The sequence below is a fragment of the Pezoporus occidentalis genome, unplaced genomic scaffold (genome assembly GCF_034315485.1).
Source record: "Pezoporus occidentalis ecotype Australia unplaced genomic scaffold, CSIRO_AGI_Poc_V1 ctg113, whole genome shotgun sequence".
NCBI classification, from domain to species: domain Eukaryota; kingdom Metazoa; phylum Chordata; class Aves; order Psittaciformes; family Psittacidae; genus Pezoporus; species Pezoporus occidentalis.
The window spans coordinates 2,291,864-2,317,011 of record NW_026912918.1 but is presented as its reverse complement, the minus strand read 5'-3'; the positions used below and the strand labels follow the sequence as shown (position 1 = coordinate 2,317,011).

The following is a 25,148-nucleotide window of genomic DNA, read 5'->3' as shown; positions in this document are numbered from 1 at the left end:
TCTAATCATTCTAAAAATAATTCTTGGTTTTCTGTTTACAGTTACAAAAAACTAAGCAAAACCAGCCGAAGCAATTGATTAACAGGTTATGTTTCGCAGACCTTGGTATGAGTTGAAAGTCAAATATGCTATTAGCCTTTGTAAGCCTGTCCTTTGCTTTGCTCCATGCTGTTATTTCCTCCTTTAAAAAGAAAAGGAGGGCAGCTGAAGACAGCTGTACTGTTCATATGCAGGAAGTCCATATTATTTCCAGCTGAGTATCTGCTTGCTATGAAGAATTACCTAAAGCTTACGTGGAACTGATTTTCAGACTATAAAATCAAGTCTTCCTCAGTTAGGTAATGCTACAGTTTACGCTGTGCAATCATATTTTAGCTCAGGCAGCCATAGTCACAGCAGAGCAGATGCACTGTCATTTGCTCTGTAATTACATTATGGAATCTTATTTTTGTCTCAAGGCTGTGTCTCAGTTAGTGCCCAGGATGAACCACCTCAGGATACGTCAAGGTTATGTAGCAATTGTGGTTTTTTGCAGCATCTCTCCTTCTATGCTACTGATACTGTGAAATTTCATAAAATTATGCCAGGAGCTGTTGTGACCATCTCCAGCCAGCCCAGGAAATGAAAATACAGCTTAAGGCCATTGTATGCTATCGACAGCTCTTCTGGGTTTATTTTCAGAAAGCTGAGGACTCAGCCCATATTGATATGAAGGAGACAATATGTATGGAAAAGCTGTAATTCTACAACTAGCCACTGTTCCTCCTCATTTGCCTCAGACTTCTCTCAGCTTATTTCTTAAAATGTTCTCTATAAAAAAGAGGCTTGGGTCAAACTGTAAATTTTCAGTCTGTCTTCACTGTTAAGGGAAGCAGCCACACCACTACAGAAAACGCATGCTCTCTCTCCCTTTCTAATTCTCCTTATCCCACTTCCTTTTTTTGTTTTCCTGGTGAGATAACAGACCCAAAAGCTGAGGGGGCTGCTCAGGCAGCATCCTCTCTGTTGCACAATGTGTGTGGCTTCAGAAGCAGTTTAGGATTTGTGTCACTCGGGAGCATGGAAATCTACTATGATGGAAAATACAGTTGTAAAAAATAGATAATGCATGTGTTAACTCGCTTTAGCTGCCGGAGGAGACGGGCAGCAAAACCTCAGACCTCTGTATGATACAGGAACAGATCAAAACTGAACCTTAAAATCATTTGTAGTGCAAGATACATGCATTTTAAAATGCATTATTGTATTCTGACCCAATAAACATTAATAGTATAGGTGCGATCTTACCACCCACAGTTACTGCCTATGCCTGTGAATAGAAGAGGCATGGAGCTCTTATAAAATAGCATTCACTGTCATCATGAAACATGCTCCTCAGGAAATCTGTCAGTGCCTGATACTGCTGGCTTTCCAGATGGAAAGTAAAAACTTGAAGCCAGCTATATTGGATGACCTTGAACAAAAACTGTGAAAGTTGCTTCCACCTGTGGTAGCTGTCTTCAGAGTGGTTATTTCTGCCATGTAGGTGATACAGAATGGCAATTTTTAAATTTATAGGGAAGATATTAAACAATAATCCCTATTAGGTTGCTTTAGGCGGTTATTGAAAACAGTTTTACCTTATTAAACTTGTTTTATCTGTAAAAATATTATAATACTCAGTATTTGCTTAATGTCTGTGTGGTTATTACAGTGCTAAGCTAATACTGTGCAAAAGCCAAATTCACCTCCACACTGATTTAGCAGAATTAAAATTGGTCATTGTCTTTGTACACTTTCACTGCGCACTTAGATTACTCCCTCTTCAGAGTGCTCCTAATAGCTACATCACCCAAATTCTCCATAGGTCTATTCAGGTTTTTAGACGATTTCATACTGTTACGTTTGTTTACTTGTAATCCCAGGAACATTTACCTTTATGTAGATATGTTTGTTGCAGTTTGACTTTGTCCTGGTAATAAACGCATCCTAGTAGTCCCACATCTTAATTAGCTGTCCAGAGTACATAATTCCTGTTTTGTTTTGCTTTTTCTTGCTTCCAATTAGGCTTATGGGTTGGTTTTTTTTTGTTTGTTTCCTTACATTTTTAAGCATTATCCTTTTCCCACTTTGAAAAACAACCCCATAAATCTCAATTTGCTGTGACATCGATGTATCCATTTCTAGTAGCAGTAGAGGTGGGATCTTCAGTAATGGTCATTCTGTAGGGCATTGGACGCAATAGTAGAATCTCAAATTCAGGGCAGATCTATGATGGAGAAAAATTTATTGTCTGTATTACTAATAAGAAGAGTTAGAAGAGAGAGATAGGATTCTCACCTTTGTTGCAGTATGCATAGCACAGTGGTATTTTATAGCATAAAAAGGTGTGTCTGCCCATTGCCTGGCTTTATGCAACCACTGCAAAGTGAAATAACGTTAAGCTACACAATAACTGCAGAAGTGAGATGTTAAATCCTTTGGTGATGATAATCTTCAGTAAAACAACTTAGAAATCATATGTTTTAATTTAGAATGAGTGCAGTAAATTCAGCAGACTCACACAAAGGAGGAACATGAAACAATCTCATTACTGGCTAAACTCAAAAAGTAATAGTGTACAAAAAAGCCTGCTTTGTGGAGTGTTTCCATTCTGAAGTGAGAAAAGGCAGCAAGGATTGCTGTCTTTATATGAATGAGATTCATTTCAAATTTCAGTTACTTTTTCAACCAAATACTTTATCTCTGTTTTAGTGACTCACTAACGTAGCATCAGCTGTGACTTCCCAGTGGCTTAATGTCACTTGTGGCAACAGTGACACACACTAAGCATCACCCTGGCTAAGTGTGAGAGGTCGAGTGTAAAAAAGATGAACAGACTGTCAAGAGTGTGAATAGCACTGGTAACTTACTGGTTGTATATTGCTAAGCAGATGTTTTGACTTTTGCTTTCTTGCTTCCTCTGCTACTTTTTGTCTTTGTACTGTATCTTATCTATTTTCTCTCTTCTGAACTTAAGAATGGAAGTGTTAGGACTGTTTATTTACATGTGCAGTATCTAGTGCTTTTCTCTGAATTTTGGCACCTAGCTGTTAGTACAGAGCAAAGAAATAATACCAACAAACCCAGTTTGGTGTTGGGTTTTGGTTTTTTGTTTTTTTTTTTGTGTTTTTTTTTTGGTTTGTTTTTTGGGGGGGTGGGGGTTTGTTTTTTGGGTGTATTTTTTTATTAATAGAGTAGTTGTTAGTGTTTTCTGGCAAGATCTGTCTTTTCATGGAAAGGAGTAATAAATCTTTTCTCCTTCACAGTTCTATAATCTTAACAAAATATCACTTCCTGTGAATTCCCTTTTCTTTCCCCCAATTGTATCTTGCTCTAGGATCATAGGCTGCACTTTGATGCTGTAGGGAAGGAGGCAGTTTTGTGATGATATATATTTTTCAATAAATGGACATGTCAGGTTGTCAGCTTCGGAAGATAAGGTATGATTAGGTAAAATACCAAGCCCAACTTTAGGAGGGATACAATGGCTATCCCATTGATACAGCCTGGTGTGTCACACACTGTTCTGCAAGATAGGATTAATATGTGGCTGTGACTGTGTGTCCCCATTCGTTTTTCCCATCCCAAGCATACTGCAATAGTGTCTCACCTGCAAATATGCAGAAGCCTTGAGGAAATAATCAGGAAACTGGAAGATGCAAAACTGGTTTCTGTAATGAAAGTTGTCGAATACTCAAAGTTTGAGGCTTCTGAGATTAGGGACGACATGTCTAGGGGACTGCCATGGATCTGGGAGCCTCAAGGATGTCAGCATGCCATCTGTAGAACTAGGAATTCCTGAAAGGTCCAGCTCTGGTGAGAGTCTCCCACTTTTTCACACGGGAGACCGGAAGCCACAGGAACATGAGTTGAGGACCAAATTGCAAAGTTCCAGACTGTGCACTTTAAACTGAACAAGATAGCTCCCAAAAGAGGAAAGAAAAATGCCTTTGTTAAGTCTGATCTCTCTGCAGAGCCATCTCCTTTGCCCATTTTGACAGCAAAGGGTCAACCCCAGAGGAAAATATGACATTACATTTTCAACTGTGTTGCAGAAAAGTTGCTATTTTAAAATGCTCAGAAAAGAGAAGCATTTTTTAGTGGTGCATAATGCTGAACATACAATTAGTAAAATATTTAATGAATTGTAGACTTAATATCTGTTAGTTGGGATATTTGTGGCTTAAAAGAGAAAAAGATTAAATGGAGAGACTTTCATTATCATCTGTGTTGGACAGCTAGGAAAATAATTATTTCATAGAAAATATTCTTGAAATAACATTTTCTGCATTGAATATATGTCATGGTTGTCACAAATTGCTGTTAACAGAAGAGGGAACAGCTCTGGGTATCTTTAATCTTTTGATTTAGTAATTTTTAGGTCAGTAATTTAGCACTGTATATCCAAATGTAACCTTTAATCCCAAACTGGTCTTGATTTCCCAGTGCATAGCTACCTGTGGTCTGGTTTGCATGAGTGGATGGTAGAATTAATTATCTGTCTGCCATGAGACCATGCATCCAAGATAATATATTCATAATGCATCATTTACATAAATAGTGCTCACAGTTACTGTGGCCCACCCTTTTGCACAGTTGATCTTCCTATAAGGCAAGGATGCTCCGTGATAACCTGTAACTGTTGACCCGTGGTATTTCAGCAGCCTCTTTCAGTTGCCTTCTGCTATAAACAGGAGACCACAGATCAGTGGTGATTCAACAGTGAATTGAAAAGTCCTGAAATGGACTGACTGTCTATGTTTCATTTTATACCTTTATATTCTTTCCAGCTTTGATACCAAATAGTTGTTCTTCTGGTTTAAAAGCAAAGATCAAATATGTGAAAAGGTCAAATACAGAGGCAAATTAAAAGGAAATGTATCATTGATTCTGCTAGAGACAAAACGTAACACATAGCCAAACCTAGAACTTCCCCCTTCTGCTGCTTAATAACAAAAAACAAAACTATCAGATCAGTTTAAATGAACCATGCGCATAAGTTGGCCCTATGCTTTTACATGTATGCTTCTGCAGTGGGGTTATGCGTCTGGATTTAAATCTAACTTCTCTATTGTACATTTTTAGACAAATTAACTTAGTTTTTGTTATGTAGAGCAATATTCCCCTTCCCAGTGGGGCTCCTCTTGTTACTAGTGAAGTTGACAGTAAAACTTCATAACTGACAGAGGAGATGGCCAAGCTCAAGGGAATTTAACAATGTCAATGAGAATGAAATACAGACAGCTCCTTTAGACGCTGTTCTGAATTTCTGTGAAATATGCCTTAAATATGACCTCCAGGGACTGAGATTTTCAAGTCCTGCCATCTTCAATTGTCTGAAGCGACAGCTGAATTACACTGTTACTTTGCAAGCTGCGGTCCAGTGCTTCTACCCACTGTTCCTCCATCAGAGAGCACTTTTCAACAAGAAAAGATAGACACACTTATTTTATTAGTTAAAGTTAATCATAGGACTTTTGATTTGTAATCTGACCTGCCAAGCACGCTGGTCAGCAATCTGTTACCTTAATTGCCAGCTCTGTGTCTTCCAGCCTGAGCAGCACCAGGTGCTAAGCTAAATAACAAGGTGATAAACACACATCATAAATGACTCAGACAACTCATTATGTTGCCTGTGATTTCTCAGATTTGTAATTAGAAGTTTTAAGAAACTAAAATTAGTTGACAGGAACAAAATGGAGTCAAATGTGGAAGAGGGGCATACATAAACTTCTTGTTTTTTTGTATTTCCAGGATACTTCCACCATTCCGCATTTGCCACTGCTTTGGCAAGGCCTTAAACACCTGCAGTCCCCAGAGGCAGTCTCCACTTATGTCCCTCCTCCCCATCTCAGTCCTTATTTTAACAAATCTACAGCTTGACAACACATCACTGTCTATAGCAATTCTCTTATTTTTCTACGCAGCTCTTCAGTCACACAAATTTCTCCATCCCTACTGGCTGCTCTCGGCTGGTGTTCAGCATGTTCATTTGTGACACCACCAAGAAGATGATCTTCTTATACTGAGACCTTCTCCAGATACATGTAATCATGTCAACTCATGACTTCACGTAACATCTGATTCTTAGACTTTGATGTTGCCAGCCTAGGACGTGGCCTTCAGAAACTAACAATTACAAGCATGATGCTTCTGGGACAGGAGTGTATTAAAAGCAAATTAAAAATAACCTAAGTGCCTGCAAACCCTCTTGGAAGAGAGAGAGGGAAACCAACAAATCCACTCTACATTCACTTTTTAACTTCAAGCACTTAAATGCAGTAACAGAAAACAAAAGAATCTCAGACCTTCTCTTACAGACATGCTAGAGGGAGCACAGATCTATTTCTAGCTTTGAAAGTCATTGAGCACAGGCAGCAGCTCTCTAGACACACTGAATTGCTCTGCTCCTCCTGAAAAATCAATGAAAAAAGATACTTGATGCTTATATAGCTGCTATTAATAGTTCTTACTCTCAAATGTTAAGCATTTGACAAACTTGTTGGGCATCTCTTCTTTGGCTGACTATTAGTGTGGTTAGTGATTCTTCTACTGCTTTTTACTATCATGTTTGCTTTTTTTTCATCCCTAGCTTTAGATAGTACCTAGGTCTTATACTAGGGAATTTGGTTTTCTTCCTCAGCTGAAAACAGAAAAATAATTTCTAACAAACACTTGTGTGTCCAGTACAGAATGTTTCTTTTTTAAATCCTGCCTGCCATTATCTTCCATAGCCTCGGAGACCTGCCAGACCACAGCTGAATAGGAGGTCTCCTCTGTTTTCCTTGCCCTGCTCCCCCTCAGTCCAGATGGTGCACAGCAGAGGTGACTCATGCTGTCACCTCATTGCGGATCTTAGGGGAATGAGAGAGCTCAGAACGTTATTCTCCTAGTAACTGGACCACAGAAACACATACTGGGGGCTGAGTCACTGTGCCAGATTACTGCAGGCTCTTCCGACCCACTTATTTTCCTGTCATTTTGTATCATGTTTAGAAGATCTTTTGCTGTTTATTCATTATGAGCTATTTTATCTTTTTGGGGGGCAAACAGAGTCTCCTTTTAGGTTTTGATGCTGCAGCTTGAGATACCAGAAGAGAAAAGAAGAATAGACGCTTATGTGATATCTCCAAGCATACAGAGGGTTTCTTATAATAAGCCACCAAGAAACGGAAAAACAGAATTGCAAACAGTGTCAGGAATATGTGAAAGCACACTGAGAATTCATCCCTAGTTCAATGCTATTGCAATTACTGTAGGAATGGATTTGGGCTCCTAATAAGAGCCCTCTTATCATACTCATGTGTTTAAGATTACTGGGCAGACATTTAAAGCTCAGCCCTAGGGGAAAATCTGACTTATTGTAACTGCTGCTGGCTTTACTGCTGTTTTTTCTACAACATCAAAATGATTTCACAGGGACTGGCAGGAATGTACTGTCTATGCCAGAGTTCAGCAAAGGTTGTTTGTATACTGCAGATTTTATGCAGATATCTCGAGCAGCTTTGCAGGTGCTGAAGAGTGTTCTTTCAGTACTGTCGTGGTTTAAACCCAGTCAGGCAACTCGTTCACTCACTCCCCCCTTCCTTCCCTCCCCCTACTCCTGGAGGGACGGAGAGGAGAACCGAAAAGAATGCAACTCCCACGGGTTGAGATAAGAACAGTTTAGTAACTAAGGTATAACACAAATCACTGCTGCTACCACCAATAATAACAATGATAAAGGAAATAACAAGGGAAGAGAATACGACATCTCACCACCAGCTGACCGATAACTCGCCCCCCCCAGCCTGACCAACCTCTGACTGATACCTCCTCCAACCCCGCAGTCTCCCAGCCCTTCCGGCTAACTCCCAGTTACATCCTGGGCATGATGTGCTGTGGTATGAAATACCTCTTTGGTCAGTTTAGGTTAGGTGTTCTGTCTCTGCTTCCTCCCGGCTTCCCCTCCTCCCTGGCAGAGCATGAGGCTCACATACTGCTTGGCCAAACCAAAACATCATTGTTATCAGCTCTGTTCCCGAGCCGAAAGTCAAAACACTGCACTGCACCAGCTACCAAGAAGGAGAAAATGAATGCTACTGCTGAACCCAGGACAAGTACACAGACCTGAAGAGTGTTCTTCCAGTACCCTACGCCATGCTGTATTTACAGGGAGAAAGACATTGCATTCTGCACAGACCAACAACCTTGGCTGCTCTCCTTCAAGGAAAGCACCAAGTGCACAGAGAGTGTAACAGTGTTCGTAAATAAGCTGGACAATAGTTTAACTTCTCCTCTTGCCTGTCTTGCACTCTGGTAGATTTGACTTACAGCAGAGAGTGCTGCAGAATTAGGCTCAGCGTGTTTCTCCAGCTTCTCTATAGAAGGTTAAGGGACCCAAAGGAGCTTTGTTATCTCTACTCTGCAGATTACTGCTCACTTTAAGATTCCCAAAGCTGTGTTTACTTCCTAAAGAGGCCTGACAGTAATACAGATATGCTCTCAGTCAAACCCTGCTGACAATCCAGCTTTCAAATGAGAAATCCACTGGGATTTGGGTTGGTTTTTTTTTCCTCCCAGAAGCAGTATTAACCTCTCCTGGGTTTCCTGTACTGCTGACATCCAAGGACCAGGGCATAAGGGGGAAGGGAAAGGAAGGGCCATAGTACCAGTACAGATAGAACAGCATTCCAAGAGCTTTCTTTCCCAGGAGCTCTTTTTCCATTTTCTTTGGGGGCAAGCAACGTTACTCTTGCTCAGGACAAGAAGACTGCCCTATGTTCAGTATTACTAGCAGATGTGTGATGTGCTTTATAGGTACAAGCAACTATACCTCCTGCTTTCATTAAGTCAGGTGGATGAAGCCTTCACATGGTTGTTATTAGCACATTACACAGCTCTCCTTTAACCATAGCTTTTTTTTTGTTTGTTTCCCCCTAACTAGCACTATATAGTGGATGAAGCACAAAGGCTTTTTTTTTTTGACACAGATGGGAGGAAAGATGTTCCACATGCTTAAGGGGATTGGTACAGATGGTGGGTTTAGTCTTTGTCCATCATCAGAATGCACTAGCCTACACAGCTGGGACTCTGGTGAGATCATCTGACTTACGACTTTTGGAATTCAGATTATCACAGAGCTGTTAGAGCCCTCAAGTGCTTGGCCGCTTCTCTCCTGTGAGTTACAAGGCAGGAACAAAGTTTAGGTCTCTCAACAAAGAAGTGCTAAGAATATACATGAAGAGTGCTAGCTGTGTACTCTGCAGTCAGATTTTAAAAGAGCCAAAATAATGGGAGGAATTGCAACTACAATTGCAATATGAGGCAGTACCTTTGTCACAAATTGAGCAAAGGGACTGTAGGGACGACTGAACATCACGGATTTGGTTTACTTGGAAACATACTGCCAATGACATTTTAAATTCCTGAAAATTCTGAGAGAAGAGCAGTGGCATTGGCTTTGTGGAGGTCTTTGAGGAGGGCAGGCAGCCAAACTGATAAGAGTGAAATACTATAATTGGTATCTTTCAGATCTTCCCAGACTGAATCCCAGTCTATCCAGTACAGAAAAAAATACCCTGTGTATGTCACAGAGATGGCATTTGTAGAAACTCACAGTTCTCTTCACTAGTTGAGGATCTGGCCCCTAAATACAGTTTGAATACAGCAGCTCAATACTGAACGATTCTTACCAAGAAACTGTCATCTTTGTTAACCACAGTAATTTCCCTCAAATGTATTAACAGTCATTATATTAATATGACACCCAAACGGCATGAACATTGAATAGATAAGGAGTTGTAAGGCTTGCTCCCATCCCAGCATATTTTGAATACTGATTCTCCTGAGGGATGGTGTTTAAGATTCTTAATTGATAAAGGGAATTTCAGTACCATTTAGCATGATGGATCTCAAGAGTAAAACTGGCTTTGCTTGTGATCAGCATAAATAATAGGGGGAGCCCAAGAATAATCATCAGTATAAATGCCTCTGCCTCCAAATGCCCTAACACATACAGCAGTGGGCTGTGGACTAGCCCTGAGGCTATCACGCCAATCTTCCCAGTGAAAGTAAGACTTACAGGACGTATGGTAAGAGGGCTGATCCACAGCTGAGGTGACAATGGCACCTAAACAAGAAAAAGATGCCAGCAATAAAGACTATTATCAGAAATATTTCACTGTCATATTTTTTTGCTACCTGCCAGGGAATAATTCAGTATAGGAGCTCTCAGGAAAAGTACCAATTTCAGCAAGAACTAAAGGTGCAGAGTTTCTGCTAATGTCAGATTTGTTTTTTCTTTAGATGTCTTCTGTGTCTTCACAGTAATGGACTTTCTGCGCACATCGACGATGTAAAGCATTCATGTCAGCCATGGGAGATATTCACCCAAGGCCCAAGACCTCAGGATAGTTATATGCCAAATTATAACAGTTTCCAGATCTTTGGTATCAGGGTTAAATTATTAGTAAGATCACAAAGGAAGTTGGAATATAAATTATGTCTTGAATTAATAACTCCCCAGAACCTTTACATGTATTACTGGTTGGTCAGCTAACTTGCTATCTGTTAAAATTGGTGATTGAACAGTATCAGTATCCTAAGGTTAAACTTCTGCATTTCCAGCTGATGCACAGGTCCCAGCAAGGGACAATATTCAGATGAGATCTGGATGTTTGCATCAACACAGGGTGGAGTTTGCATGTGTCTGACCATGCTTTTCTGTTTCTGCAGGATGGATGACATCCAGCTATGTAAAGACATTATGAACCTTAAGAGCGAGCTGCAAAATTTGGTAGCAATCCCAGGTAATGGCTATTTCCCAACCCAGTCTTAGGATAATGCTTGGGTGATGCACAGGTGGGGATGGTGTCAGGAACACCCCTCTGCCCCTAACAATCAGAAGCATACCCCCAAGGTTGAGTTTCATATCTCTTTCCTCCCATCCTTGTATCTATTTCCCATTTCCCTTTCCATTTTTAATCTCCTGGTCTCCAAACTTCTTTTCATGCTGTATTTCACTGTTGCCTTGAAACCTGCAGCAACCCTGCAATATCACTCAAGGTGCACATTCCCTGTACTCCCTTGGCAATCTCAAGGGAAACACGTGGCATAGGAATTGTCAGGTAAAAAAGATGGTGCTGACGTATCAGAGATAAAAGGCAGAAAGGAAAGGGATAACCATCAACGTCAATGTGATTGATTTTTTTTTTCTAGATATACCAATTCATTGTCATACCTGTAGTTAAACCTACCATCTAGAATAAAAGGTTTCTACAAAAAGCAAGGGGCAAGTCTTTGTATTTTGCCTTAATTCTCTGCAAAGTCACTGTTGTAGACAGCTTTGCAGTCTTTAACTCCAATCTCCAGCTGAAAACATTGAAGAATTTTGTTTCACTGCAATTTTGCTGTTTTAGATCATCCACAACAATCCTACTCTGTTCAAGAAAAGTACAGACAGATCCTGCAAAGCCATTTAAAGTAGATCATAGAGAACTCTCACAGAGATATTACTGTATGGCCTCTTAGCACCCTTAACAAATAACTTGCTGCCGCCTGACTATTAAGGATAAGTTTTGACTGTCCTTTGGTTATCTTATTTCTTCTCCCATATTTTATTCTGCAACTTTAAAAGACAGCTGTCTCCCCAGAAAGGAGAAGGTCACTTACGAATTGGAAATGGAACTACTCTGAGGCCACATTCTTAGTTGTATAAGAACCTTTTCCACTTTACACTCAACAGAAGTGGATTAATAAGCTTTTTTTATTTCTTCATACTTCTTAGTTACTTATAGGTCACATTTTAACAGTGTTGGTACATTATGGGTTTAAATGGTATTGGGAAGGATTATGAATCCTAGAAAATATCTATGAATGATTCCCATTGCCTTGCCTCTTCTAGTCTGAAGCTTTCTTACCCACACTTTTAACGTGCAGTTAGGGTTGATCACAAAGTCTTAAGCAGAGATCCACAGAGAGCAGTTTCTCCTTAGCACAAATCAGGATGCATATATTTGGCAGGCAGTTTCCTGAAGGATATTACGGGAGAGCACATCTCAATCTGGGAGGAGGATGGATTGAAAGGAAACAGGAACTGGCTTCTATCTTCAGTAGTGAGAGGAGGAGATGCCTTGCTCCATAGGTGTAGGAGCCAAAGCAAAAAAAAACAGTGATTTCAAAGCATTCTTCTTTTTTCTCTACTGCAAATTCAAATTAATGACAGGAATTCTCCATAGGAAACAGAGCCAAAGTCTTGAAATCTTTGCAGCAGTCAACCTTCCGTTATAATTTCTAAAAGATGAAACACAGACAATACATCCCAGGCAAAAAAGCTGTATATTGTATTACAAATTATTTCCTCTGCTACTGGCAGACCATAATTTAAAATTGTACAAGGAATATGACTGAGATTGAGACTTACAGAATGTCTTGAAAATATATTCAAGGTGCGTTTATCTAAAGGAATGGATTTATTGCAGAAGTTCCCAGCAATAAGCATCCTGAAGCCCATGATGCAAAACTATGCTGTATGAAACAATTCTTTTCAAGTACCTGATTTAGATAGCCCTTCAAAATATAAGTTCAATCAGCAGACTGCAGGCAGCTTGCCCTTCTTCCCACAACTCTTAATGTACTTATTTTATGGTTCTCTAAACAGAGTTCTACTGCTCAAAACCAGAATTCTTGATTTAATGCGAAGTGTCTTCACAGCTAATCAAAATTTTCAGCTTTTTGAGGAAATATGTAGGTTAGGATTTGCCTCTGGCTTTCTCATCTCTACTCCGCTTCCTAGGTTTGAAGATTTCTGCCTTAATTACATTTGCTTTATAACCTTAAACTACAGCTCTGTAATCCCCAGCATTCATGAGTGTTAGTTTGTGACAGGCACATCTTTTATGTCACAAAAATCAATGTTTGTAGGCAACCTAGTCATTAGACTGGCCAGTTAATAATGACATACATCTATATTACTCAGATTTTTGAAACATGGGGAAAATAAACACTTTGCATTTATTTTCCCACATTTTACAATTGATGCTGTTTATGTGGATTTATTGCTCACCTGCCTTACAGAGTAGGCAAAAAAGTGTTGTAGTCGACAGCCAAAGCTGTCATGAAGTACAGAGAAATGGTTCCTTTTGGTATGGTCTCATTTCCCCTGAGGTCAAAGGGGGTTTGTACTGTGGATTTTAATGAAGCATCCTAGACTGTTTTCTCACCAAAGCTCTTAAAAATTTCAAAGCAGGGTTTTGCAGGGAAATTTAATATTAAAAGGAGGCTTGGCAAGTACCACAGAGTCTCCAGACCATTAAATTGCTCAAACGAAAGAGCAGCAAGAAGAGAGCAAAGAGGCAGTCACCAGAACTTGCTGGGGTTTTGGTGACTCAGGTCTGAAGAACCATTGACCTCAATCAGCAATTCATTCTTAGGCACCTGCAATGTCCACCCTCCCACTCTGCTCCCTAGAATCTAAAGTAATAGCCTCTTTTCTATGTTTTTGACCAGAAAAAAAAAAAACTAAGATGGACAAACAAAGAGAGGATGAACTGATTCAGAAGATCCACAGACTGGTACAAAAAAGAGACTTTCTTGTAGATGATGCAGAGGTGGAGAGATTACGGTAAGAACTAAAAGCAACTAAACTGAGGGAGGTTTCGTAAGTCTGGTACTATACTGGAGTGACAAAATTTACATTGACATTAATGTGAGAAAACTAGTCCTTTAAAACAACTTACCAAGTCAAAAGCCTCCTCCTAGTTCCACAGGAAAAACATTGAAATCAGAATTACTCCACTTCTGTGGCTCTTTAATCATGAGATGACTGAATCATTAATGGGATAGAGCAGGGTTTGGTCTCACTTTCCTACCAGAAAAATGTCTGGGCATTACCATTAAAGAGAGAAGGATTTTTGTTGCTACCAGAGGATCCTCTTGGCATGAGTAGACATGAAATAGAATTTTACAGTTTTACTTTGTAGACAGCTAAAATTTGCTTTTTTCTATTTTTAAACAAATTGTTAATGTGGTCAGTTTTCATTATTACTATGATCACTCTGCAAGTGGTGATAAAAAAAAAGTGAGAATGCAATTGCTAACTCATGTCTACCTAACCTAAAGCATAAGCAAGTTCAGAATGATTTCATCTCAGTACCTTAGCCTAAAGTTGCTAAGAAACCTGTGATCTTCCTCAAAAGTTCATTTCCAGTTGTTGCACTGAGATCCAACTCTACAATCATATTTTTGCTATTACTTTCCCTGCCTATTTCTACAGTAAAGATTCAAGGCTCATCAATTTATTTATCCTTAACAACAGTATCTCTTCCAACGCATTTGAATTCTAAGCAAGCACAGGACAGAAGAGAAGAAAGCTTGCCAGAGTCCTGCGGCTGATCAAAGAGAGCTGGCCAAAGTTGGCAGCTGACAAGAAGCCTGAGCTAGTAATGTAATCCAGAGTTCTCAACTGCTAGTTTGATGTGCAAGTCACAGAAATGGCAGCAGCAGCCAGACAATGCAGAAGCCTAATTGTAGGTTGCTGAGAATGTACTGCTATGCACTATGCAGATGCAAATACATTAATGTCAGTTCACATTTGGAGCAAAACCGGAGGCTTTTCTTTAGAACTCTTGATAATAAAAACCTGGTTTTCCTCTAAACTGAGATGTTCAATCAGTGAACTCAATGTTGAAGTTAACAAAATAGCAAAGAAACTAATATGGAAATACCCTCAGTAGATACAGTTAATGTTAGCAACACCATCTTTTTATTTTGGGTCTAATGCTCTCAGCTTCAGGCAAAGAGAAATACATACTAACAGCAGAAGACCGTGAGATCCAGCCTTTAAAAATAAGCACTATAATCACAGCAATATATATCCTCTGCTCCACTTTAAGTGGAGTATCATGAAGCACTTGTGAGGCCAGCTTAAAATAGGTGATACATTATGGTTTTAATCCACTGAGTAGGAAGTATAATGAATCCAACAGCATCAAGAGACAAGAATATTGGTGAAAATTCTGCATTCTACAAGAATTTTGTTACTCTTTTTGTTTATGCAAATATTTTGCTCTTTAATAAGCATAAAAATTAGGAGTTTCTAAAAACAGCAAAATAATTTCTTTACTAGTGATTTGATCCTAGCTACTCTAGCTTTTACAGCCGCCATTTATGGAGAAAACATTGTTATGACATTTATTTTTCTTTTTTCCAGAGAGAAAGAAGAAGACAGAGAGATGGCTGAATTCCTTCGCACCAAGTTAAAACCCATAGACAAAGCTACACAATCTCCTACTAGTGAGTTCCTAAACATTATGAAAAACAAGAACAGTAGGAAAAACACTTTAAAATGGCTTTGTATGTTTTAAATATGGAAAGTACATTTGAATACCCACTGCCACAACCTGCTTTTGTAACACAAGTAGATTATCTTTTCCAGTCTTTTTTCCATCTGGTTCTGTAGAAGTAGCTGTGGAAAAAAACCCTCTTCAGATAAAACACTAGGATAGCTGAAGCAAAGTTTACTCATTTACAGCAAGCAAGATGGAAACTAGAGAAAAGACTGCAAACTTCCACAGGTGCCCCAAATTTCTTACATTTATCAGAATAAATAGGCTTTTCCATCACCTCAACCCAAATTTATGGATCTGCAAACACATTTCTCAGAAACTAAGCGGATTATATAATTCCTTGGAAGCTTTTAGCTGCAACTTTTAAACAAATATAGCCACAGCATGTGCTCTAAAATTTAACAGGTTCTGACCTGTCATAAACTGAGCTCTTAAGCAGGGAGACAGTCAAGTGCAAGTGGTGCCCTTCTTAGTGGATTTGGTCCATCAACTGCAGAGGTTTGTATCCAAACACACTGCCATTTTGCACAAATGATCTTCTTAAAGAGTTTCTAGAGAGATGTGGAATGACCATGAAGTTCAAGTACCAGGTTAATAAAGACATTTTAAGATGCTTCACTAATTGTTTATACCCCTTCAGTCACAGGGAGCATATCTCATCTCCCTTGTTAATTTCCTTATGTTGCCGCTTTTAAATACAATGTTAAAGATTCTTTTCACCCTGAAAAATTAAAGTCTACCTTTATCTTGCTCTCTTAATTACAGCATCCAAGGTGATGAAAGAACAAACTGTAGCAATATTTTTGTTTAACTCCTTAGTTGTTGGGGTTTAAGCATAGTAAGATGACTTTCTGTAGAAGGACGTTATTACCTGATTCTAAGGCTGTGAAAAGGGACACCTGGATTGAACAAGGAGCAAGAAGTTTAGCCCCCCCCCCCCAATGAGATGTCTGGATTCTTCAGCCAGTTGGACTCCACATACCAGCTTGGTTACTGTGAAGTGTTAGAAGTAATGTTCTAACAAGATATTTGGGGAAGACGGGGTTTTGGGTGCAGACAGCAGGAAAGGCTTGTATTGTTTAAGCCAGAAGTAGGAAGAAAGAGTTTGACCAGCTCTTGGTTTTAATGGTGTCTTGTTTTGAACATTGCAGGCAGCCCAGCAGAAAAGAAAGCAGAACCTCCTCCAAGCAAGCCCACCATTGCCAAGGCAGGATTGGCTATTATTAAAGATTGTTGTGGGGCCACACAATGCAACATCATGTAGCTCTGGGCTTTCTACCATGTTTGTCTTTTTAAATGTTTTCATTGAATGAAACTGTAGAGTGAGGGGAACTAACAGCATCCTGCTAACAGAATCAAGAGCAACTGGTACAACAGTTATGTATGGAATGTGCAATGGCAGGTTCTTCACTGTTGCATGGATCACTCAACACGCATGCCTAAAAACAAAAGAAATATATATAGTGGCTGTCCAGTGACCAGAAAAGATCTGTAGTAGAGTCAACAAAAACACCCCACGATAGAAGTGAATCGAAAGAGGGTATATTTCATGCAGTAAGGTGTAAAATGGCAATTTTAATAGGTCAACACTTGGTAAGAATGTTGTACACTTTTCCCTTTGACAAACTGCACTCAAAAATTGCTAAAGTACCCATTCTGGCTACTTTTCAAAACAAAAGCCACAGTAGTATATGCTGTATATAGCACAACTGATAGATGAAGCAATTTCAGGATAACTGATGTTGCATACAGAGTCTTTATCAAACTACTATGATCTTCAACTACCTTGCTGTGGATTTTCACTTCAAATTCTTTAGAAAGAATGAGGATCAGTGACAATGATGTTGCAAGTAGAGAAAGATTTTTATATCCCATATGATTCCTAAATTACTCAAGTCAGATTAATATTGCTTACGCCAAAAAAAAAAATCTGATGAAGCTTTAACAAGCAGAGCTACAGTAACTGCAAATAGATGTAGGCCAGAGTTGTACCATTTCTGTTTTAGATTTGCACCTCACGTGGAGTCACAGAAATATTTACCCAGAGAGTTTTGTCCGCTATTAGAAGTTACATGCAATACGACATTATGTAGCACTGGTAGGTTGCTGGGAGGAGAGTGGAAGACAAACAGAATTTAATATTTAAACAACACTTAAAACAACTATTAATTGCATATGTCATGACCACAAGAAATTTAAACTTCCAAGCATAGGAGAACAGTAGTCACCCAAGACAAATTGACCACAAGACAAATATACAAATACAGAAGGAGATATTTGTGGTAGAGAGATCACATTCTACACAAAATGGGTTTAAAATTAAGGGAAATACAGAAAGACTTACCTGTGTTTCACTACTAAATGTGTTTCTGGTCTCTATGCAGATTAAGCCTTGTGGAATCTAATATATTAGCTGTCAGTAGCTGGTTTGTCTGTGTGATGGTACTTCATATAAATGTACTGTGATAGGTGTAAATAGTAAAATAAATGTATATGGATCTAATGTGAAAATCTCAGGCTTAGAAATAACAGATAGCAAAAAGTTCCTAAAATAAAGTTCTTCAAGAGGAACTTCCATTTTTTGAAGGCAGTTAAGTGACATCTGCACTTCTATATAGAAAGGAACCACAGCTATAGGAAAGGAAAGAAATAGCAGCAGTTACCCAAAAAGGCTAAACAGTAATTTATTTTTTTTTTTTTTTAAAGAGAGAAAGTATCTTTAAATTCAAGAAGATATACGTAATCTAAAGTAACCCAGACTATTCCTGTACAAATAAAACCTAATCCCTAGCATCAGACTGATTCAGTGAAGAAGACTTGTTTTTCCAGAATAATTTGTTTCAGTATTGCAGACTCCCTTGAGACAAAGAACCTATGCCACTAAGTTCCTCAAGGTTTAAGGACCAAGGAAGAAAAAAACCACAAAAGGATTCCACTAAGATATGTCACACTTGTACTTTGACCAAAGACACAGGAAAAAGGACATCACATACCCAAAGGCTGAACAGTCATACATAATTATTGCATCGTTGTTAATAACATGTATCACCACATTAAGCTCTGTAGCTGTTAATAGCTATTGTATCTGGTATGGGTTGGACTCTCTACAGCACCTGTGTACATTAACAGTTATGGAGAAAACTGCTTTTAAGGAAGAGTAGACACTGGAGGGGAAGAAACACCCACTGGCTTCTGGAAAATTCAGCCTCTTGAATTTGCTGGTACCCAATTAAGATGTCAGGAATTATCAATATCCTAAGGCAGATGTTCAATGGCAGTAATAAAGGCAAATGGAAGTTCAGAAAGACCCTGTAGTGAAGCACCAAACTTAAAGCCTTAGAATCAACTGTTACAACCAAGTATTGTGAATGCTAGTAAGTAAAGGGTCCTGAAGAACTTGGCACACAGTTTTTGTAAGGCAAGAGGTGACTTAACACACATCAGTGTTTAAACCAGGCTGTGCTTATGACTGAGGTGATCTGTGCATGCTGCACAGAATCTGTTCCTTTGGGAAGAAAAATGAAATCAGTAGAATGTAGGTGTGTATGAGAAAACTTTTACTAACAGGAAACAGCTAGTCATTCCTGGGATTCAACACTCATGACTAGGCTACAGAGCTCCCTTTTAATTAAAATGAAGAGAAAGCGCAGCAAGTATGAATATGTAGTATTCATATCCAGTTAGCACTGGTAGCCAGTGCTCCAAAAGGACCTACCTAGAGCAGTATTAGTGAGAGTGAACTTCATTTTCAGAAGTTCTAGCGTGGCTCAGCTGAAAAGTTTTCTTTGTGCGAGTTTGTTTTGCTTTTAATTAGCAAATGCTTCAGTTCTGTTTCTATTTGGGTGGGTTTGAACAGCTAGCCTGCAGTGCAGCAGTGGTTCCTTTGGAAGGGGGTGATGCTGCTTAGCAACAAAGTCCTGGATTTTTTCAGACTGAGGTCAGACTCTCAGCTGTGTTCTGCAGTGGCTTAGTGTTGTCCATCCAGAACACAGTAGAGCTCTAATGGCTTACTTTTACATATAACTGTTGTAAATTGAACAAATTAAACTTAAGAAGGAACTATGTGTGTAAGAATCTTGGTTCTTGTTTTTAAAAGTCAGACTAAACCCCTGAGTACTCCCAAGAACAATGAAGGGCTTTGCAGCTTCCACGATCCTATGAACATAGCACATTATTACAGCAACCCCCATATGTAAAATCAGTAGAAAGTCTCAGACAAGGATCTTTAGGTGATTACATTGAGTAACTGACATAATTTCAGAGCTGATTTTCAGATACCTGTTCTTGTCTGCAAAGAAAGAGGGACGTCAGTTGACCCAAAATCTCTTCTGGACATCCTGGCTGTTTATCACTTCAGAAAGAAAGCAAGGCATCAGAAAATGAAGAAAATAAGGTGGATTTGACACACTGTTCCTATATGAACGTGGCTATATTCAGGAAAGGATCCTGGTCTACTGAGAAAAACAAAGTGCTGAAGTGCTATTTGTACTAATCACTAATTCTACCAGCAAATGGTTCTCTTGTACCTTCACCATGGCCTACTGAATCTCTTCAGCAAATTTAAAACATATTTCCAAATAAAATAAGCTGCTGTGTTATACCAAGTATATGTTTCTTCTGTTACTGAACGAAATAAGTGGTTATGGAATAGAGTGGAATGCACTTACTGTCCTGCTACACTTTTCAAAAATAATAAGATGATTATTCTGCAAGAAAGGAATCATTTGGTGAGTTAGTGATGCTACTGGAATACAAATAAAAGGATTTTGTCTCACTGAAAAAAAAGTTTCTCCAGCTCCACAAACAAAACCCCCAATCCCATTACACTTCTAGGTGACTTTGAAACCTCACTACATACAGCCCAGAGCACTGCACAGATTAGAAGATAGTTTTCAGCCCTACATTGAGAAGATAAAGTTCCCAATATATTTGAGTATCAAAACCATTGCCAGGGCAGAAGAGTGTAACAGCAATTGAAAAAAATAATACCCAGCACTGCCTGATCTAATGTGCTAGCGTAGGGCACTCTGGAGATCTCAGTGACCAGAGGCTACATGGGAATGAGATGTAATCAAGTGCAATCAAGTGCATTGAGGTGTGGATCTCATGTTGCTGCTTTGCTCTCACTGCTCCAACCTTCATCCTGTGGGAAGCAACACAATGAAATCAAAGCTTATATTAACTAAGTTACGATGTTGAGAGTCAACTAGGAGCATCCGTCACCAATTGTATTATATCATCTGAACAAGAATGCAGGCTACAATAGGGGACTGCAAAAGGTCCATACTCCCTGTCTCTGAAGCAGTTAAAATTTTTACTGGCATTTCAGAGACGGCTCCTGGAGAGTAAGAGTTTGACTACCGGCTACAAAAGCAAGGAGATCTCAGACTCCTTCTGCAGTTAAAAGTGATGTATTTGCTTGCTTTTCTTAAATCCCAAGAGTTCCACTGATCGGAGCTTTCACCTCAGCCTCATGATTGTATCTGAAATGCAGGAAAAAGTTGTGCTTTATGACACCACTAGTACTGAAGCTTTTGTAAACACACTTATATCACACTGTTACTTGCCTGTGTACCTTCAGGCCAGAAACCCACTCTGATGAATTAGCTTTGTTTCGCTGGGCAATCAAAGCTGCTCTAATAAAACACCATAAACACAAAAGCTCCTTAGCTACTGGACAGCATGGGAGACTGTCACTGTAATCTTCTGTAACTAGCACAAAGTAAACCTGAGTGACAAAGTCTTAAAACCCTCAATCAACTTACATTGAACAAATACAAGTCTATGGAGAAGTTATACCTGGGACACAAGATTATCTAATGAACTGCAACTACCACAGGCACTGTTGAATACACTCCTCCTGAAGCACAAGATCATGGTGTCCCTATTAGCAAAATCAAAGAGACAAACCATGAGAAAGCAGCAGGGCAATCGTTACCTCTATTTACAACTGCTTATTTTAAAACTAAGTGTATCAACTAAATGAAAGATTCAGCTTCCTCCTGGGAGTCATGAATGTGACTACAGAGTTGAAATTAAAATCATCCCCTTGTTTCTCAGGCGAGTTCATGCTGTTAGATAGTGACTGATGCCCAAGACAACCCACACAAGTACATCCTCCCTGCAGGCAAACAAATGACAGATTCTTTCCTACAAACACTTTCCCTTTCAGGATCCAAGTAAGACCATCTTGAGTAAGATTCTGCTGTCTTATTAACTGTGCTGCAGGAGCCTCAGTACCAAGACCATACCCAACTGTGACAAAATTCTATGCAAGTTAAAAGTGAAATGTATCATGAGTTTCAGCAGGAGATTTAAGAGATCATTTATACATCTGAAGAAAGTTAGAAAGCGATGGCAGAGTCCAGAGTCAAACTGAGGGTGGGTGATCTTGACAACAGTGCAGTCTCAAAGTGCCTCAAGGCAGTAAGGGAGCTCAAGCGGCATTCCTGGTGTCCTTTCCGACCCATCAATATATACACTGTGCCCAGGACACCCAGAACCTTGATAACAGTTGCCATAAGATTTCAGAGCTGAAAAGGCTGACTTCAGACTTGTGCCCACAGCATGACATACAGTAGCACGTTGACATCCATGTAACCATCTGACCTTCTGGAATGCCTGAGGCTTTATCACATCCTGTACCCCAGCACCACAGAGTAAGGCTGTAGGCGAGTCTGCTCAGCATTGCTGTATGTGCCATATACCAAGTAGAACAGCATCTGGCAGTAATACAGGTTCCAAATCTCAATGTGAAATGAATGTCAACTCAAAATAAGCCTGCAACAGCTGATGTTCCTCACCTGAATTAGCACAAACTTACTTCTGGCACAATGTCATAGCTCACAAATTGCTTGGCTTTTGAGCTGGCAAAGGCTGCTCTATAGCCTCCTTAGATAGGCATACAAGGCTTGGTTATAATCACTCCAAAGCCTTATTTGGCACAGATATATTTTAAAGGAAATATTTTGAAGGCTTTTACTTTAGAACTGTAAAGCTCAGCAGATTTGTTTCCAGAGGGATCACCTGTATCCTCATGAGTCATAGGAACACTCCAGTTTCTACCATTTGTCTTGGGACTAAGAACGATCCCTTCCAACACAAAATACAGAACTAAGCACCAAAAGCATAACTCAGGTATTTTTATGCCTTGTCTGTACCTACAGAGACCATCTGTAAAAGCAGGATGATCTTGGTGCAGGAACATCTCGCTCAACTTTTCAGATGGCAAACTATCTTAGTGAGGGCAAGGAATATATGTATCTATCATCTTGCTACAGCACCATTATACTTCCTTGCAGGCATTACACCTATGCTTTGGGCAAAGTCCAGATTATCTTGAAAGACCTGCAGTATATGGATCCTTCATGATACTGACCACAAGCTTTTAGAAATACTATTTTCAGAAAGTTTTCCTATTCTTCCCCTAATCCATTTATGATTATTTCATCCTAGCACTCTCACCTCCAAAAGCACCTTGGAAGTTTCCACATATTTGTCACATTCCACCCTCACATTCCCCTCCCACACCTTTAAAAAAACCCACAAATTATGAAAGAATCTCTGGTTAGAGGAATACAACCTGAACTGTTCCTCTCCCTCCCTTTGCATAACTTGATTTTCTCCAAATTCCCTTCATATATTAAATGTTTATCCTATTCTTCAGGTAAAATTATTTACCTGCAGTCTGACCAGGTGCTTTGGTCTCACTGCATAATATCTGTACTATCTTCTTTATTTCAAGCCTGTTGGTAACAACCTTCAGTCATCACTTAAGAATCTGGTCCCAATACATTTGAGATACCCTCAAACGCACTTCAAACTGTCCCTTTCAGCACAACCAGCATGGTTAGGTTTCTTCTGTCAAGCCTGTCGCTAAACTGTTTAAATGCTTAGGAAAAACAAATAGAAAACTGTCAGTGGCTATTGGCAAAAAAACCTCAAACAAATTATCTCCTCCTTAGCCAGCTATTCTGGATACAAGGCAGCTGAGGGTGAGACAGGACTACTGGAGCATATAAAGAAGGTCTTAAAACTGATTTATCTTAGAGAAGCCTTTTTTACTGTAGAGAAAATGCTCGTAAGTACCTTGAAGGGGCATCTCAAATTCCCTGTCAAATGGCATTCACTAAATCAATCTGTTTCCTGTAGCATATGTATAGCACTATGAACCATTTTAATAGCCACCTGAATTAATATTTTCTGATTTTTTGCATCTATGTAATATTAAACATAAAACAGTCAGTACAAGAAAGAATTCTACATTAGAAGCAATGTGTGCTGGAAAAGTATCACAGGATGTTTTGGGTTGGAAGGGACCTTAAAGATCATCTAGAGACATTATACCTTGTTCTCTGAACACAACTAAACCGTGGGAAAATATCAGGTTTCTCTAGGTATGCCAATTGTTCCATAGCACACATTCACTGTAAGAGATCACACTATACATTAATAAAATGGTGACTATAAAGTACCTCAGCATCTTTCTATTGCCACACAGACTGAACAGGTATCAAGGTCAAGTTCTGAATGAAACGTCACTTAAAGGTTTTCAAACTCAAGTTTTCAAATGCACAAGAGATTCAATATTTAAATGGCAAAAAAGGTTAACGTGTTTCAAGAGTTGAAGACAAGAAATTAAGTGACAAGAGTAAAAGGAAGGGTTACTCCCAGACTGATAAGCAAGCTTCCTAATACTCAGTTTTCAGTTGCTTGCTTTCTGTAAACAGCTATCTAAGCAAAGCAAAGGCAGACCATGTCTTTTTCCTCTAAGAAATCAGTTTTTCTTTCCCTGCCAAAATCCTGAGACTGTGGAAAAATACAGAAAGCAATCTGCTCTTTGTGGCCAATGCCCTCAGCCCATTCTACAGAGGCTGCTCTCTTTCACCCCCAAAAGCTTTCCTTTGTCCAAAGGAAAAGCATTTTATCAGCTCCCCTTTTACAGAAACTTGAAAGGTTAAGAAGAGAGAACATAAGGCTGTTTCTTAAGTCTGTCATGCTTCCTATCAGCATTATTTCACATTACACCTGAAATGTCAGTTAAGTACATCACTTCCCTAATGCCCTTCTCTGGCATTATGCCCAAGTTTCTCCTCCTGCTATTTTTAATTAGTTAATAGAAATAGGAGTTAAACTACACTTCACCAGGTAATTACACTCTATCCTGTTACATTATGGCAGACTAAACAAGCTGTATTAATTAATTTAAGAATTAAAAAAAAGTCCACTTGTTCCCATCATGACTTGAAACTTTTAATTTAAACAATGGCTTAACATGAAATGAGAATGAAAGCAGTGGGAATGTCTGCAGCAGATAAAAACATTTTAAAAGAAAAACAAAAATCAAACTCACCTTTTGAAGGTAATCACATACCAGGTGCTATGAAGGATTTTACTCATGCATGCTTAAAACATCCAGAATTACTGAAAGAATGAAATTACAGAGTGGTGATTATATGGTTTGTGCTGTTGCTTGAGACACTAGAGGAAGTTCTTACAAATTGCCTGCCCCTCCTCTAGAAGGGTGGTATTTACTACACTATTTACAGAGAGGTTTCTGTTAAACAGGCTTAGGCAGTTACTTTAAAACTATTTACTGAACAAAGCAAGTACTCTGCAAGGTCAAGTGAACCCTCACCTGCAGCAGGCCTGACATTTACTCTAGCAGACTGTTCCACTTAACAGTTCCATTAAGTGAGAGTATGTAACAAGACCACCAAGAGAGAAAGTCAGGAGCAGCTCATCAGCTCTTTACTTTTGTCCACAAAGCTGTGAGATAAGAGAACAGTCCAATTTAGTTGC

General features: G+C 39.2%; 2 protein-coding genes across 2 annotated transcripts in view; one reads left to right on the top strand and one right to left on the bottom strand.

The window, feature by feature from the left end:
* BMERB1 (bMERB domain containing 1) overlaps window positions 1-19,951 on the top strand; it is a 50,611-nt gene extending 30,660 nt beyond the window's left edge. Inside the window, exons 3-6 of the mRNA XM_062635347.1 lie at window positions 10,738-10,811; window positions 13,510-13,624; window positions 15,212-15,294; window positions 16,499-19,951. Of these exons, the coding sequence (XP_062491331.1) occupies window positions 10,738-10,811; window positions 13,510-13,624; window positions 15,212-15,294; window positions 16,499-16,611 (385 nt within the window). The 3' untranslated portion in view covers window positions 16,612-19,951. The remainder of the gene's footprint in view (window positions 1-10,737; window positions 10,812-13,509; window positions 13,625-15,211; window positions 15,295-16,498) is intronic.
* The window catches only part of PDXDC1 (pyridoxal dependent decarboxylase domain containing 1), a 102,640-nt gene extending 77,759 nt beyond the window's left edge, over window positions 1-24,881 (bottom strand). Inside the window, exon 1 of the mRNA XM_062635309.1 lies at window positions 24,700-24,881. The gene's annotated coding sequence lies outside the window, so the exon portion shown is untranslated. The remainder of the gene's footprint in view (window positions 1-24,699) is intronic.
* Window positions 24,882-25,148: the final 267 nt, after the last annotated feature.